Genomic DNA, 12586 nt, shown 5'->3' on the forward strand with positions numbered 1-12586 from the left:
ATTTATCAAGGATAAATATAAAATGTATTTACTTCCCAAAGTTCAGCTGCACAAATAGAGTTTGGAGAGGAATGTGACATTAGCAGCCATCCAAGTAAAAAAGACTTAGGTCAGTAAGTTGTGCAGGTTGACCAACCTGTCCAAGTCTAATGGTGTCTTAAGCATTAATAATAGAAGTTGTGCGTCTCTACAGCAGGGAAGTGTTCCCTCTGTTCTGAATTGGATGACTCATGCCAAGAATACCGTGCTCGTCTTTGGAACTATTTCAAGAAGGATATCAGCTATATAGAATCATTCAGAAAAGAAATCATATAATATAAAAAAAGGTAGAAAGAACTTGGAATATCTGACCTGGGGAAAATTCAGGTCTTTATATAAATTAAGTTCTATCATGTGAAAGATCGCATAGATTTGATTTGTATAATTGCATAGGAGGTGGTTTTAAATCTATTTTGAGTTATAGATTCTTAGGAATCTACTGAAAGCTATGTCTCTTCATTAAAGAAGTACTCATGCAGTTGTACTCAAAGGACCCGCATGAAGTCCATCCATGGGTTCCAGATTAATAACTACTAGCCCGATGAAGATAGATGGGAAAAGCTAGAACCATTCAGATATTTAAGTTTATTATTTGATAATAAACTTATCAAATAAAATAGACTGGGAAGACTCAAGAACAACTTCACCTACTCCCTCATTTGTAGGTGAGGGAACTGAGCTAAGCAAATGGCCCTAGGTTGATAAAACCACTAATAGTACTAATAATAGCTAATATTTACAAAACAGTTACTGCATGCTTCTCAGCAGCTCTGTGGCATACATACTTAAATTATCCCTGTTTTACAGAAAAGAACTGAGGCCCTGAAAAGACAGGCAACTTACCCAAGGTGTCACAACTAGTAAATTCTAGAGCTCAGATTGATCTCACAGTTTTTAGACTTCACAAGCAGCAGTTAACTAGTATACCAGTTTCCAGAGCAAGATTACATTAGAGACTTAGCTACTGGTTCTCAGTAGAGAAAAGAGTCTTTGCATCATATAGAATAACCTATCAATATAAAGATGGAAGAAGCTGCCCCAGAAAGAGGTGAGATGTGACTCCATCAAAGGAAGTTTTCAACGTTTATTGGATGACAACTGACATTGGAGAAAGGATATAAACAAAAGATCCATTAAATGACTCTTAAGGCATCTTCCTATCAAAAATTCTGTTGCTGTATTTTTACTCAAGGATTATTCAGTACTTAAGGAGAGCCAGCTGAGATCCTGAGCTTTTGACTTCAGAAGCATGATATTTTTGTTACATTTAGGAAATAGCATCCAGAAAGGTGCATTCTTGTCAAGTTTAAGATGAAAGCAGAGAAAGACAGAGACAAAAGACAGCATGGTAAATATCTAGGTTGAGTTCAGCACATAAAAAGCCTTGTGATTTTGGACAGATCACTCACTCTCCTGGTTTGTTTACATGTATATTGGGAATAATAATCCCTGCTATATAGGGTTATTCTGCAGAGTAAAAGCAAAAAACCTGGCACATAATAGGCGTTTATGAACTGTTAGTTATTGCTATTATAAAAAAAGAGAAAATGGAGTTAGAAAAGTGGAGTCAATAAAATATGAGCAGTTCCATGTTAAAGCACCAGAAGTTGGTTAGCATGCAACACAGAGGCGTAAATGTTATAAATTAGCCACCTTTACCTTACCCCAAACTGCCTTTTTTAATCCATGGTTTAGTTGTTTTATGTGAAGCTTTTCTTGACACCACTGGGTAGAATTATTTAAAGCCTGTCTTCAGGTTTCCATTGTTGTTAAGAAATAAGTTAACCTTGTTATTTTTTTAAGTCGTTTATTTTTCCTCTTTGGTGTTCTGCAGTCTCCCTATGATGAATCTAGATATGGGATTCTTTTTTTTGTACTGCTTAGGATTTATTGGGTTTCATGAACTGTGAATTGGTGTCTTTCATCGTTTCTAGAAAATCCTTAGCTGTTTTCCCTTTAGATAGTACCTCTATACTATTCTTTTTCTCTTCATTTCTGGGTCTTCAATTAAATAAATGTATGACCTTTTAGCTCTCTCCTTCCTATGATGCTTAACCTCTCATATTTTTTGTTTTATTTCCCAGAGCTACATTCTGAGTAATTATTTCTAATCAATCTTCCAGTTAACTCATCTATTGTTAAAACTGTCCATTGAATTTTTAATTTTCTTTTTTTGTGGGGAGGGAGGGTTGAAATTCTTTCTGGTTCTTTTTAAATATGCTATGCACTTTTAATAGTTTTTAAAATTCTCTACAGATATTTTTAAACCTGTTTTTAATTTCTTGTATGTACATAACGTGTTCCCCAAAATAATACCTAGCCGGACCATCAGCTCTAAGGCGTCTTTTGGAGCAAAAATTAATTTAAGACCTGGTCTTATATTAATGGGGAAAACATGGTAGTAAGGATTTGTGTGTGTGTGTGTGTGTGTGTGTGTGTGTCTAATAACCCAGTACCTGAATTTCTTTGGCCTTTTTCTATTCTTTATTTCTGATTGCTGTTTCTCTTGGTTCTCATTTATGGTGACTCGTTTCCTTGTGTGCTTTGTTATCTGTTGTCCCTGCCAAAAAATTACCAGTAGGGATAATGTGAGATCTTAGGTGAAAATGTCTTCCTCCAGAGAAGACTCATATTTGTTTTTCCAGGTTTTTAGGAGCACCACAAGTCTTAGACCACTTTAGGTTTAAATGTATGTGTTGAAAACTAGTCAAGTGATAGGTATTTGTAAAATCGTGTTTATGTCTGCTTCCCTCCTTAACCATTGGGATCCCAGCTTAAGGTAGGGAGAAAATGCATTAGGCTCCCCATCTTGGACAGGCCTCAAACCTTGGTTAGCTCTCTCCTTCTCCCTACAGAACTGTCCAAACCAATGTTAACATTGCCCAAAGCAACAGGGGGCGTCAGGGAAAAGGATTCTGCTATACTAGCCTCTCTGAGTTCTAGCTTTTCTTCAGTTTGGGCCTGTTAATTCCTTACTGTGTGATCAGCTCTTCAGTGCCATTAAGATTTTTTTTTTTAGTTTGATGTAATAATTTGGGTTGTTTTCAGCAGAAATGTTTATCTGAATAATCTAGCCTATAATGAAGAGGTACAGAGGGTTTTTTATTTTCTTTATTTAAAACTCTGTGGCTGCCTCCTTTGCAGCTAGAACTCTGTGTCTCATAGGAGTTTTGTGGGCATTTTTGTTTTACTTTCTAACATCAGCTCCTTTCAGATCCACTATGCCAGTGAGACTTTCAAAGACATTCTTTAATGACTCATGCTCTGTTCCCCATTGATAATGTGGAATAAAGCTTCTATTTGTGTGGAGAAAGCAAGAGACCAGTTATAAGAGTGCTTTAAAATGTTCACTCATTGGCATGACTAATCACTTTTGAAGTAATAATATTCATTTGTAGAAAGAGGCCCTGTACGTAAACCAAATTAATAAGAAACAAGATTTCATGCTCTGTTCCCCATTGGTAATGTGGAATAAAGCTTCTATTTGTGTGGAGAAAGCAAGAGACCAGTTATAAGAGTGCTTTAAAATGTTCACTCATTGGCATGACTAATCACTTTTGAAGTAATAATATTCATTTGTAGAAAGAGGCTCTGTACATAAACCAAATTAATAAGAAACAAGATTTCTGGAATTATGTTCCAGGCAAAAATCTTACTGTGGTGCCTTTTGCCACGGATGGTTTAGAACCCATGAGCTAGAGTCAGACCTGCTGTGGTTGGCCAGCTGTTTGCTGTCTCCGTGCCCCTGCACTATAAGCACCAGAGAACAAGGATCGCGTGTTCATTGTGTCCATAGTGTCTGGCACATAGCAGATGCTCATTGAACACTTGAGACTGGCTAAATAAAAATGACTTACAGGTGTGTAGCATAAAAGTTCAGAGCATGGTTCCAAAGTCAGAAAGACCTTTGTCTGAACTCTGACTCCTTGATTTACTAGCTGCATGTCCTCCAGCGGATCAGTTAAGCTTTCCATCTCTAAGCTTCAGTGTCCTCATCTGTAAGATGAGGTGATGGTTGTATCCAGCTCATTGGGCTATTTTGAGGATTAATGAGAAATGCATGTGAAATACCTGGCCTAATATCTATACACATTAAGCCCCAGTAAATGTAAACTATTATTATTCTGTCAGCTTCAGATCCCTTAGCTATAAAATTAGCAATGTGGTACTGACTTCACAGAGTAGTTATAAGTATTAAGAGAACTTATGCATGTACATCAATGAAAATAGCACTTAGTAAGAATCAAATAAATGATTGCTGCTACTAGAGTTAGTGGCAATGTTTACAATAAACTTATACAAATGGAAGTTTTATAAATTAGTCTAAATTTTCTTTTATGTAAATGGTTTACATAATTCTAATGGTTTAGCAATTTAACTGATTACCTCAACATTGGGCCTTTTTTTGAAAAATGAAATTGACTTTTTATATATCTGTGTAAACCATTTTTAGCAGGTTAGATTTGATGGTTAAGTCTCCGAAAACTAATCATGGGGTATTAACTATAGTTACCATAACTTTGGGACAAAAGCACCTTTAAAACTATAACTTCGAGAGCCCTGCTATAAGTCAAGATGAAGAGAAAAATCAAGGTCAAATTCTCTAATAACAAGCTCCGTGGAGTACAGAGATTTGTTGTTGTACTGGACTTTTATTGGGAAAGGTGGATATTGTGTTTAAAGCCAGCAGTGGTTGTAAATAAAAGTTGACAGCCCAGAATTTCCTGTTGAAGTGTATCTGCAGAGGATGGTGACTAAAACAAATGAAAGGTGCCTCTGAAGCCTCTGCCTTTGCATTTAGTTTGTCAGCACGGCTACCACTGCTGCTAATACATTTACTGCTAGGATTACTAGCTGCATTATTTGAATACTTACTATGACTGATTGTGTATTTGCCAAAGCAATTTATGTTAACTACCTCTTTTTATCCTTTCAACAAATTTCGGCATGAAGCATTACTAGCACTATGTTACAGGTGAGGAAACTGAGACTTAGGCCAAAGAACTTGGCCATAATTGCCCAGCCGGTCAGTCAAAATGGGTCTGAATCTAACACTAGAATTCTTTTTTTTTTTAAATTAAAGTTTATTGGGGTGACAATTGTTAGTAAAGTTACATAGATTTCAGGTGTACAATTCTGTATTACATCATCTATAAATCACATTGTGTGTTCACCACCCAGAGTCAGTTCTCCTTCCATCACCATATATTTGATCCCCCTTACCCTCATCTCCCACCCCCCACCCCCCTTACCCTCTGGTAACCACTAAACTATTGTCTGTGTCTATGAGTTTCTGTTTCTCATTTGTTTGTCTTGTTCTTCTGTTGTTTTTAGTTTACCACATATCAGTGAAATCATATGGTTCTCTGCTTTTTCTGTCTGACTTATTTCGCTTAGCATTATACTCTCAAGATCCATCCATGTTGTCACAAATGGTCCTATTTCATCTTTTCTTACTGCCAAATAGTATTCCATTGTGTATATATACCACAACTTCTTTATTTATTCATCTATCGAAGGACATTTTGGTTATTTCCATGTCTTGGCCACTGTAAATAAAGCTGCAGTGAACATTAAAGCACACTTGTCTTTATGTATAAATGTTTTCAGATTTTTTGGGTGGATACCTAGGAGAGGGATTGCTGGGTCATGTGGTAATTCTATTCGGAATTTTTTGAGGAACCTCCACACTGCCTTCCATAATGGCTGCACCAATCTACATTCCCACCAACAGTGTATGAGGGTTCCTTTTTCTCCACAGCCTCTCCAACACTTGTTACTATTTGTCTTGTTGATGATAGCCATTCTAAGTGGGGTGAGATGATATCTCATTGTGGTTTTTATTTGCATTTCTCTGATGATTAGTGATGTTGAGCATTTTTTCATTTGTCTATTTGCCATCAGTATGTCCTCTTTGGAGAAATGTCTCTTCAGGTACTCGGCCCATTTTTCAATTGGGTTGTTTGTTTTTTTGTTATTGAGTTGTATGAGTTCCTTGTATGTTTTGGATATTAGCCCCTTATTGGAGGCACTGTTTGCAAAAATCTTCTTTCATTCAGTTGGTTGCCTCTTTATTTTGTCGATGGTTTCTTTTGCTGTGCAGAAGCTTTTAAGTTTGATATAGTCCCAGTCATTTATTTTAGCTTTTACTTCCCTTGCCTTTGGAGTCAAATTCATAAAATGCTCTTTGAACCCAAGATCCATAAGTTTAGTACCTATATTTTCTTCTATGCAGTTTATTGTTTCAGGTCTTATGCTTAAGTCTTTAATCCATTTTGAATAAATTTTGGTACCTGGTGAGAGCAGTCCAATTTCATTCTTTTTCACGTGGCTTTCCAATTCTGCCAGCACCATTTATTGAAGAGGCTGTCTTTGCTCCATTGTATGTTTTTGCTTCTTTGTCAAAAATTATCTGTCCATATTTATGTGGTTTTATTTCTGGGTTCTCAATTCTATTACATTGGTCTATGTGTCTGTTTTTCTGCCAAATACCATGCTGTTTTGATTATTGTTGCCCTGTAGTACAAGCTAAAGTCAGGGAGTGTGATACCTCCATTATTGTTCTTTTTTCTTAAGATTGCTTTGGCTATTTGGGGTCTTTTGTGGTTCCAAACAAATCTGATGATCTTTTGTTCTATTTCTTTAAAAAATGCCATTGGGATTTTGATGGGGATTGCATTGAATCTGTATATTGCTTTGGGTACTATGGCCATTTTAACTGTGTTGATTTTTCCAGTCCCATGAGCACGGAATGTCTTTCCATTTCTTTGTGTCTTCTTCAGTTTCTTTTAAAAATGTCTTATAGTTTTCAACATGTAGGTCTTTCACATCCTTGGTTAAGTTCATTCCTAGGTATTTTACTCTTGTTGCTGCAATTGCAAAAGGAATTGTTGTTTTTTTTTAAATTTGTTTTTCTGAGATTTCATTGTTAGTATATAGCAATGCAATGGACTTTTGTATGTTGATTTTGTAGCCGGCCACATTACTGTATTCGTTGATTGTTTCTAATAGCTTTTTGGTGGAGTCTTTAGGGTTTTCTATGTATAACATCATGTCATCTGCAAAGAGTGATAATTTAACTTCTTCATCCCCAATTTGGATGCCTTTTATTTCTTTCTCTTGCCTGATTACTCTGGCAAGGACTTCCAACACTATGTTGAAAAGCAGAGGTGATAGGGGACAGCCCTGTCGTGTTCCTGAATGTAGAACAGAGGGCTTCAGTTTTTCACCATTAATTATGAGATTAGCTGAGGGTTTGTCATATATGGCCTTTATTATGTTAAGGTATTTTCCTTCTATACCTATTTTATTAAATGTTTTAATCATAAATGGATGTTGTATCTTGTCAAATGCTTTTTCTGCGTCAATTGATATAATCATATGATTTTTGTCCTTTATTTTGTTTCTGTGATGTATCACATTGATGGATTTGCAGATGTTGAACCATCCTTGTGCCCCTGGGATAAACCCCATTTGGTTGTGATGAATAATCTTTTTAATGTATTGCTGCATTCGATTTGCTAGAATTTTGTGTAGGATTTTTGCATCTGTATTCATGAGAGATATTGGTCTGTAGTTTTCTTTTTTTGTGTTATTCTTACCAGGTTTTGGTATCAGGTTAATGTTGGCCTCATAAAATGAGTTAGGGAATATTGTCTCTTCTTCAGTTTTTTGGAAGAGTTTGAGCAGGATTGTTATTAGATCTTCTTTGAAGGTTTGGTAGAATTCACTAGTGAAGCCATCTGGCCCCGGACTTTTGCTTTGGGGAAGGTTTTGGATGACTGATTCAATTTCGTTACTGGTGATCGGTCTGTTTAGATTTTCCAGTTCTTCATGGTTCAGCCTTGGAAGGCTATATGTTTCTAAGAACTTGTCCATTTCTTCTAGGTTATTGAATTTGGTGGCATATAGTCCTTCATAGTATTCTTGGATGATCCTTTGTATTTCTGTGGTGTCCATGACAACTTCCCCTTTTTCATTTCTGATTTTGTTAATTAGTGTCTTCTCTCTTTTTATCTTAGAGAGTCTAACCAAGGGTTTGTCAATTTTGTTAATCTTTTCAAAGAACCAGCTCTTTGTCACATCAATTTTTTCTATTGTCTTTCTGTTCTCTATTTCATTCAGTTCTGCTCTAATTTTTATTATTTCCTTTCTTCTGTTGACCGTGGGTTTCATTTGTTCTTTTTCTAGTTCTTTAAGGTGTAATGTGAGGTTATTTAGTTGGGATTTTTCTTGTTTTTTGAGATAGGCTTGTAATGATATAAATTTCCCTCTTAAAACTGCTTTTGCTGCATCCCAAAAATTTTGGTAGGATGTATTTTCATTCTCATTTTTTTCTATGTATCCTTGATCTCTAATTTCTTCTTTGACCCAGTCGTTCTTTAAAAGTATGTTGTTTAATCTCCATGTATTTGTAGTTTTTCCTGCTTTCTTTTTGCAGTTGATATCCAATTTCAAAGCCTTGTGATCAGAGAATATGCTTGGTATGATTTCAATCTTCTTAAATTTGCTGAGGCTGGTTTTATGTCCCAATATATGGTCTATCCTTGAGAATGTTCCATGTACACTAGAAAAAAATGCATAAGGACTAGAATTCTTAACCACCCCACTGTGATGCCTTCCTAACAAAACGCAGTGCTTATTTTGATAACAATATCTCACAAACATTTATTCATCTTTTGCTATCCACAGGAGATAAAAAGAAAGGAGGGCTCTTGCTTTCAAGGACCTGAGAGCTTGAGGAGTCAATTAGTGAATAAATATTGAGCAGAAATAGTCTTTGAAAGAATCATGATGACTGGCTTTGTACCCAGTTGCCCTGTCCAACCTTTTGAGTAGGATGTGAAGCCACTAATTGAGTAGAGTGGATAAGAACTCTGCTTTGCCCTTTGTCTCTGCTCTCAGGTAGACATCACAAATTGGGGATAGAACCTGGAAAAAGAAAAATGAGCAAATTGTAAATTTAGGTTAGGGAGAAAGATTACTCAGTTTTCTGACTAGGAGGATTTTGGACTTTGTGGGATTCTTTGAGCATTTCATTTATCTTTTCAAGTCCTGTGTCTTTTGTTTTCTCCTCTTGCCCAGTTGTTTGATTTGGAGGTTGTGTGTGTGTGTGGGAGGGGGTGGGCTGCGGGGGCATTTTTTATATTACTAGGAAACTGGTAAGGCTTAGGAGAAAATAAACCTTTATTTGGTTGTTTGAAACTTATTTTAGGTTTTTAATATTCTAAACCCAATTCCAATATGTGTGGGGGGAGGAGGAGGGGAGTTTCCTACACCACCAAGCATGGGAACACCACCACCTGGGAGTCCTGCAATTCAACTGAATTCTGACAATATTTAGTGAGAGAGAGCGTCAGATTCCTCAGGTTAAGGCTCATTTCCACAAGACTGCTCCCTTTCACGTCAGATGCCAAACTGAACCCAGGTACCTGTGCTTTTGATCAACTGGCTATGAATGAGAAGTTTCCATGACCCCCTCCTTGAGTTGACACGTTTCCTAGAGCAGCTCACAGAACTCAGGAAACTAGTTTACTCACTAGATTACTGGTTTATTACAAGGGCTGTTAGAGGATATAAATCAACAGCCAGATGAAAAGATACAGAGGGAAGGAGCTTGTGTCCCCAGAATTTGGGGCTTGGCTCAGTGGCTTGTGGCAGTGTTCTGATCCTTCATGTGGCAGTTCTCCAAACCCCTTCCTTTTGGGTTTTTATGGAGGCTTCATTACATAGGCACGATTGACTGAATCATTGGCCATTAGTGATTGGTTTGAGAGGATTTTAGTATTTTTTTTTCAATTACAGTTGACATTCAATATTTTATTAGTTTCAGGTGTACAGCACAGTGGTTAGACATTTATATAATTTACGAAGTGATCCCCGTTAAGACTAGTACCCACCTGGCACAATACATAGATATTGACTATATACCTTCCCTATGCTTTACTTTACATCCCCGTGACAACTTTGTAACTACCAATTTGTACTTCTTAATCTCTTGCCCTTTTTCACCCAGCCCCCAAAGCCCCTCCTGTCTGGCAACCCTCAGTTTGTTTTCTGTATCTATGAGTCTGTTTCTGTTTAGTTTGTTTGTTTACATTGGTGATTGATTTAACCTCCAGCTCGTCTCCCCTCTCCAGAAATCAAGGAGTGGGGCTATTTCCCTGCCAACCAGCCTCCAATTTTAGGTATAATCCTAAAGTCAGACATTAAGGGAGGGCCAGTTAGCTCAGTTGGTTAAAGCACAGGGCTCAAGTCACGACATTAACATAACAAAAGACACCTTTAGGGCCCTTATCACTTAGGAAATTCAGAGGGTTTCAGGAGCTCTGCTTCGGAAATAGAGCCAAAGACCAAATGTGTATTATTATAAAGAAAATCATAATTCCACAGTTTTGGGCTCGGAAAAAATAAATGGTTAAAATAAATGGAAAAAATAAATGGTTAAACTTCATGTTTCTAATCAAGTTTATAAAATTAAAAAGTAAGCATTCAGAAGAAAGTTTTATCATGGAATACAAGGTAGCTGTTTTTTAGAATTAGCCTCTAGACTACTTCTTAGGTACTGAATGAACATGGTTAACAAAATAGGGGAGAATAAGAAAGCCCTTATTGGAAACATATGTCACCTAACATAGCCATAGGGAAGAGTATTGCCAGCTATAAGAGAAGGAAGACATTATTACCTTCAATGTATTTAGAGTTCAATCCATTAGATGATCAGATTTTATCCTTCAGGTATTTTTCTATAAAATATTTTTCGTGTAGATAGGTTTGTGAACACGGTTTGTTAACTATATTTGAGTAAGCCAAGAAATCATATGAAACTGGCAGCTGGGCATTGATATATTTGAACATATAATTGTATCTCCCTTCAGATTTTAAAAAATGTAAATGGTTTTATAATTAGTCATCTTGGGTTTTAGCAGATAGAACTTAGAAAATCTTCAGCTAAAGAAATGTGCAAATTTTTCTAAGTTATTTTAAGAACGACATAATGAATATTTTATCTTTTTCATTATAGCCTTTAAATCTGCAAGACAGCAGCCCTCCCAAAATGTTGCCACGAAGAATTATTCAGAGGTAAGGAAAAAAGTTGTATAGTTGTGTTTTAATAATTTATGTTTTCTGCATTATGAATCGTCTATTAGATCTAAAGTTAAATAGAGGAAGAAAAAGTATAGAACATGAAAGCTGGAGAGAACTTGACTAATACCTAGACAGGGCTTCTAGCATTTTTTCTTTTCTTTTTTTAAAATAAGGATCACATGATTAGAAATCCATAAATGTGTAGACCTGGTACTATTTTTAAGGATAACAGTGTTGAACCAAAAGGGCCCATGCGTGGAATACTAATATCGAAGATGAGAGTTCAGTACATACAGAGTGTTTATGTATGCCTGGCTTCCTTTTGTTGTGTATATTCTCATAATACTCTAGTTTGTATCTTAATGGCTGAAGCTGTATCAAGAACTGAAAGGTTGGAATCTAAGGACATCTGTGTTCAGCTCTAGATATAATACAGGCCTTCTGCTCTTCCTTTGGATTCTAAGAAGAGTCCAATATGCACTTGACTTCTGTTACCTCACCTTCAGAACCCATGTGTCTTAATTCCTGAGCCAGTTCTCTTCCCTCTGTATGAAGGTTTCTTAGCAACAGCACTGTTACATTTTAGACCACATAAGTCTTTGTTGTGAGGGACTGTCCCATGCATTGTAAGATGTTTAACGACATCTTGGCCTCTAACTACTAGATACCAGTAGTACCACCCTGGTTCTGACAATCAAAAATGTCGCCAGACATTTCCAAATGTTTCTGGGATGGGACGATTCAATGTATAGAATCGTTGTATATCACACTGCCCTAGCAGCCTTTTCTCAATTTTTTTTCTTCTTACTGTCTCAAGTATGGGACACAATTTACCACCCCCTTTTTGAGAGAACTTCTTTTCTATCCTGATTCTAATCTTCTTGTTTTGTCTCTCTTAATTTAATCTTTTTTCTCTTCTTCCTATTATTCACTTACATGTGCTAGTGTTTATCCTGAACTCCATTTCATTATTTCTAATCAACTGTTGCCTGCTAATGCTTCAAGATCATCATATCTGAAAACAAAATTATTATCATGTTTGCAAGGTAGCTTCCCTTATAGATTTTTCTATCATCAGGCAAGAACGTAAGTTCAAAAAGAACAGATCATTCCAAACTAAATGTTTTTCTTTTTTTGGTTGAGGATACACAGTGGTAGATTAGGGGAGTGTTGAATGCATTTGATTCCGTCAAGGCACATGTGACAGACAATCTTCTGATAGTTTTATGGACAAAATTTAGGAATATTGGCTAGATTCATAGCAGCTTGTACAACAACTTCTTCATTTAATGACTTTTGATTAATAAATAGTTCAGTGTCAGCCTAGACAGGGAGGGCTCAGGTGCTGTTTTTTCAGTATTTTATCCTTGGCTTTATCAGTTAGATGAAGACTTAGAAAATGTGTGTATAAGTGTCAAGATAACACAAAATGTAGAGGAATAGGTAGCATTTTTGATGT

General features: G+C 36.3%; 1 protein-coding gene across 3 annotated transcripts in view; it reads left to right on the forward strand.

The window, feature by feature from the left end:
- MRE11 (MRE11 homolog, double strand break repair nuclease) overlaps nucleotides 1-12586 on the forward strand; it is a 62640-nt gene that overhangs the window by 41639 nt on the left and 8415 nt on the right. For all 3 annotated transcript variants that reach the window (XM_019737562.2, XM_019737559.2, XM_074335591.1), the window contains one exon: nucleotides 11063-11121. In XM_019737562.2, coding sequence (XP_019593121.1) covers nucleotides 11063-11121 — 59 coding nt within the window. The remainder of the gene's footprint in view (nucleotides 1-11062; nucleotides 11122-12586) is intronic.

The sequence above is a fragment of the Rhinolophus sinicus genome, linkage group LG06, assembly GCF_036562045.2.
Source record: "Rhinolophus sinicus isolate RSC01 linkage group LG06, ASM3656204v1, whole genome shotgun sequence".
Taxonomy (NCBI): Eukaryota; Metazoa; Chordata; class Mammalia; order Chiroptera; family Rhinolophidae; genus Rhinolophus; species Rhinolophus sinicus.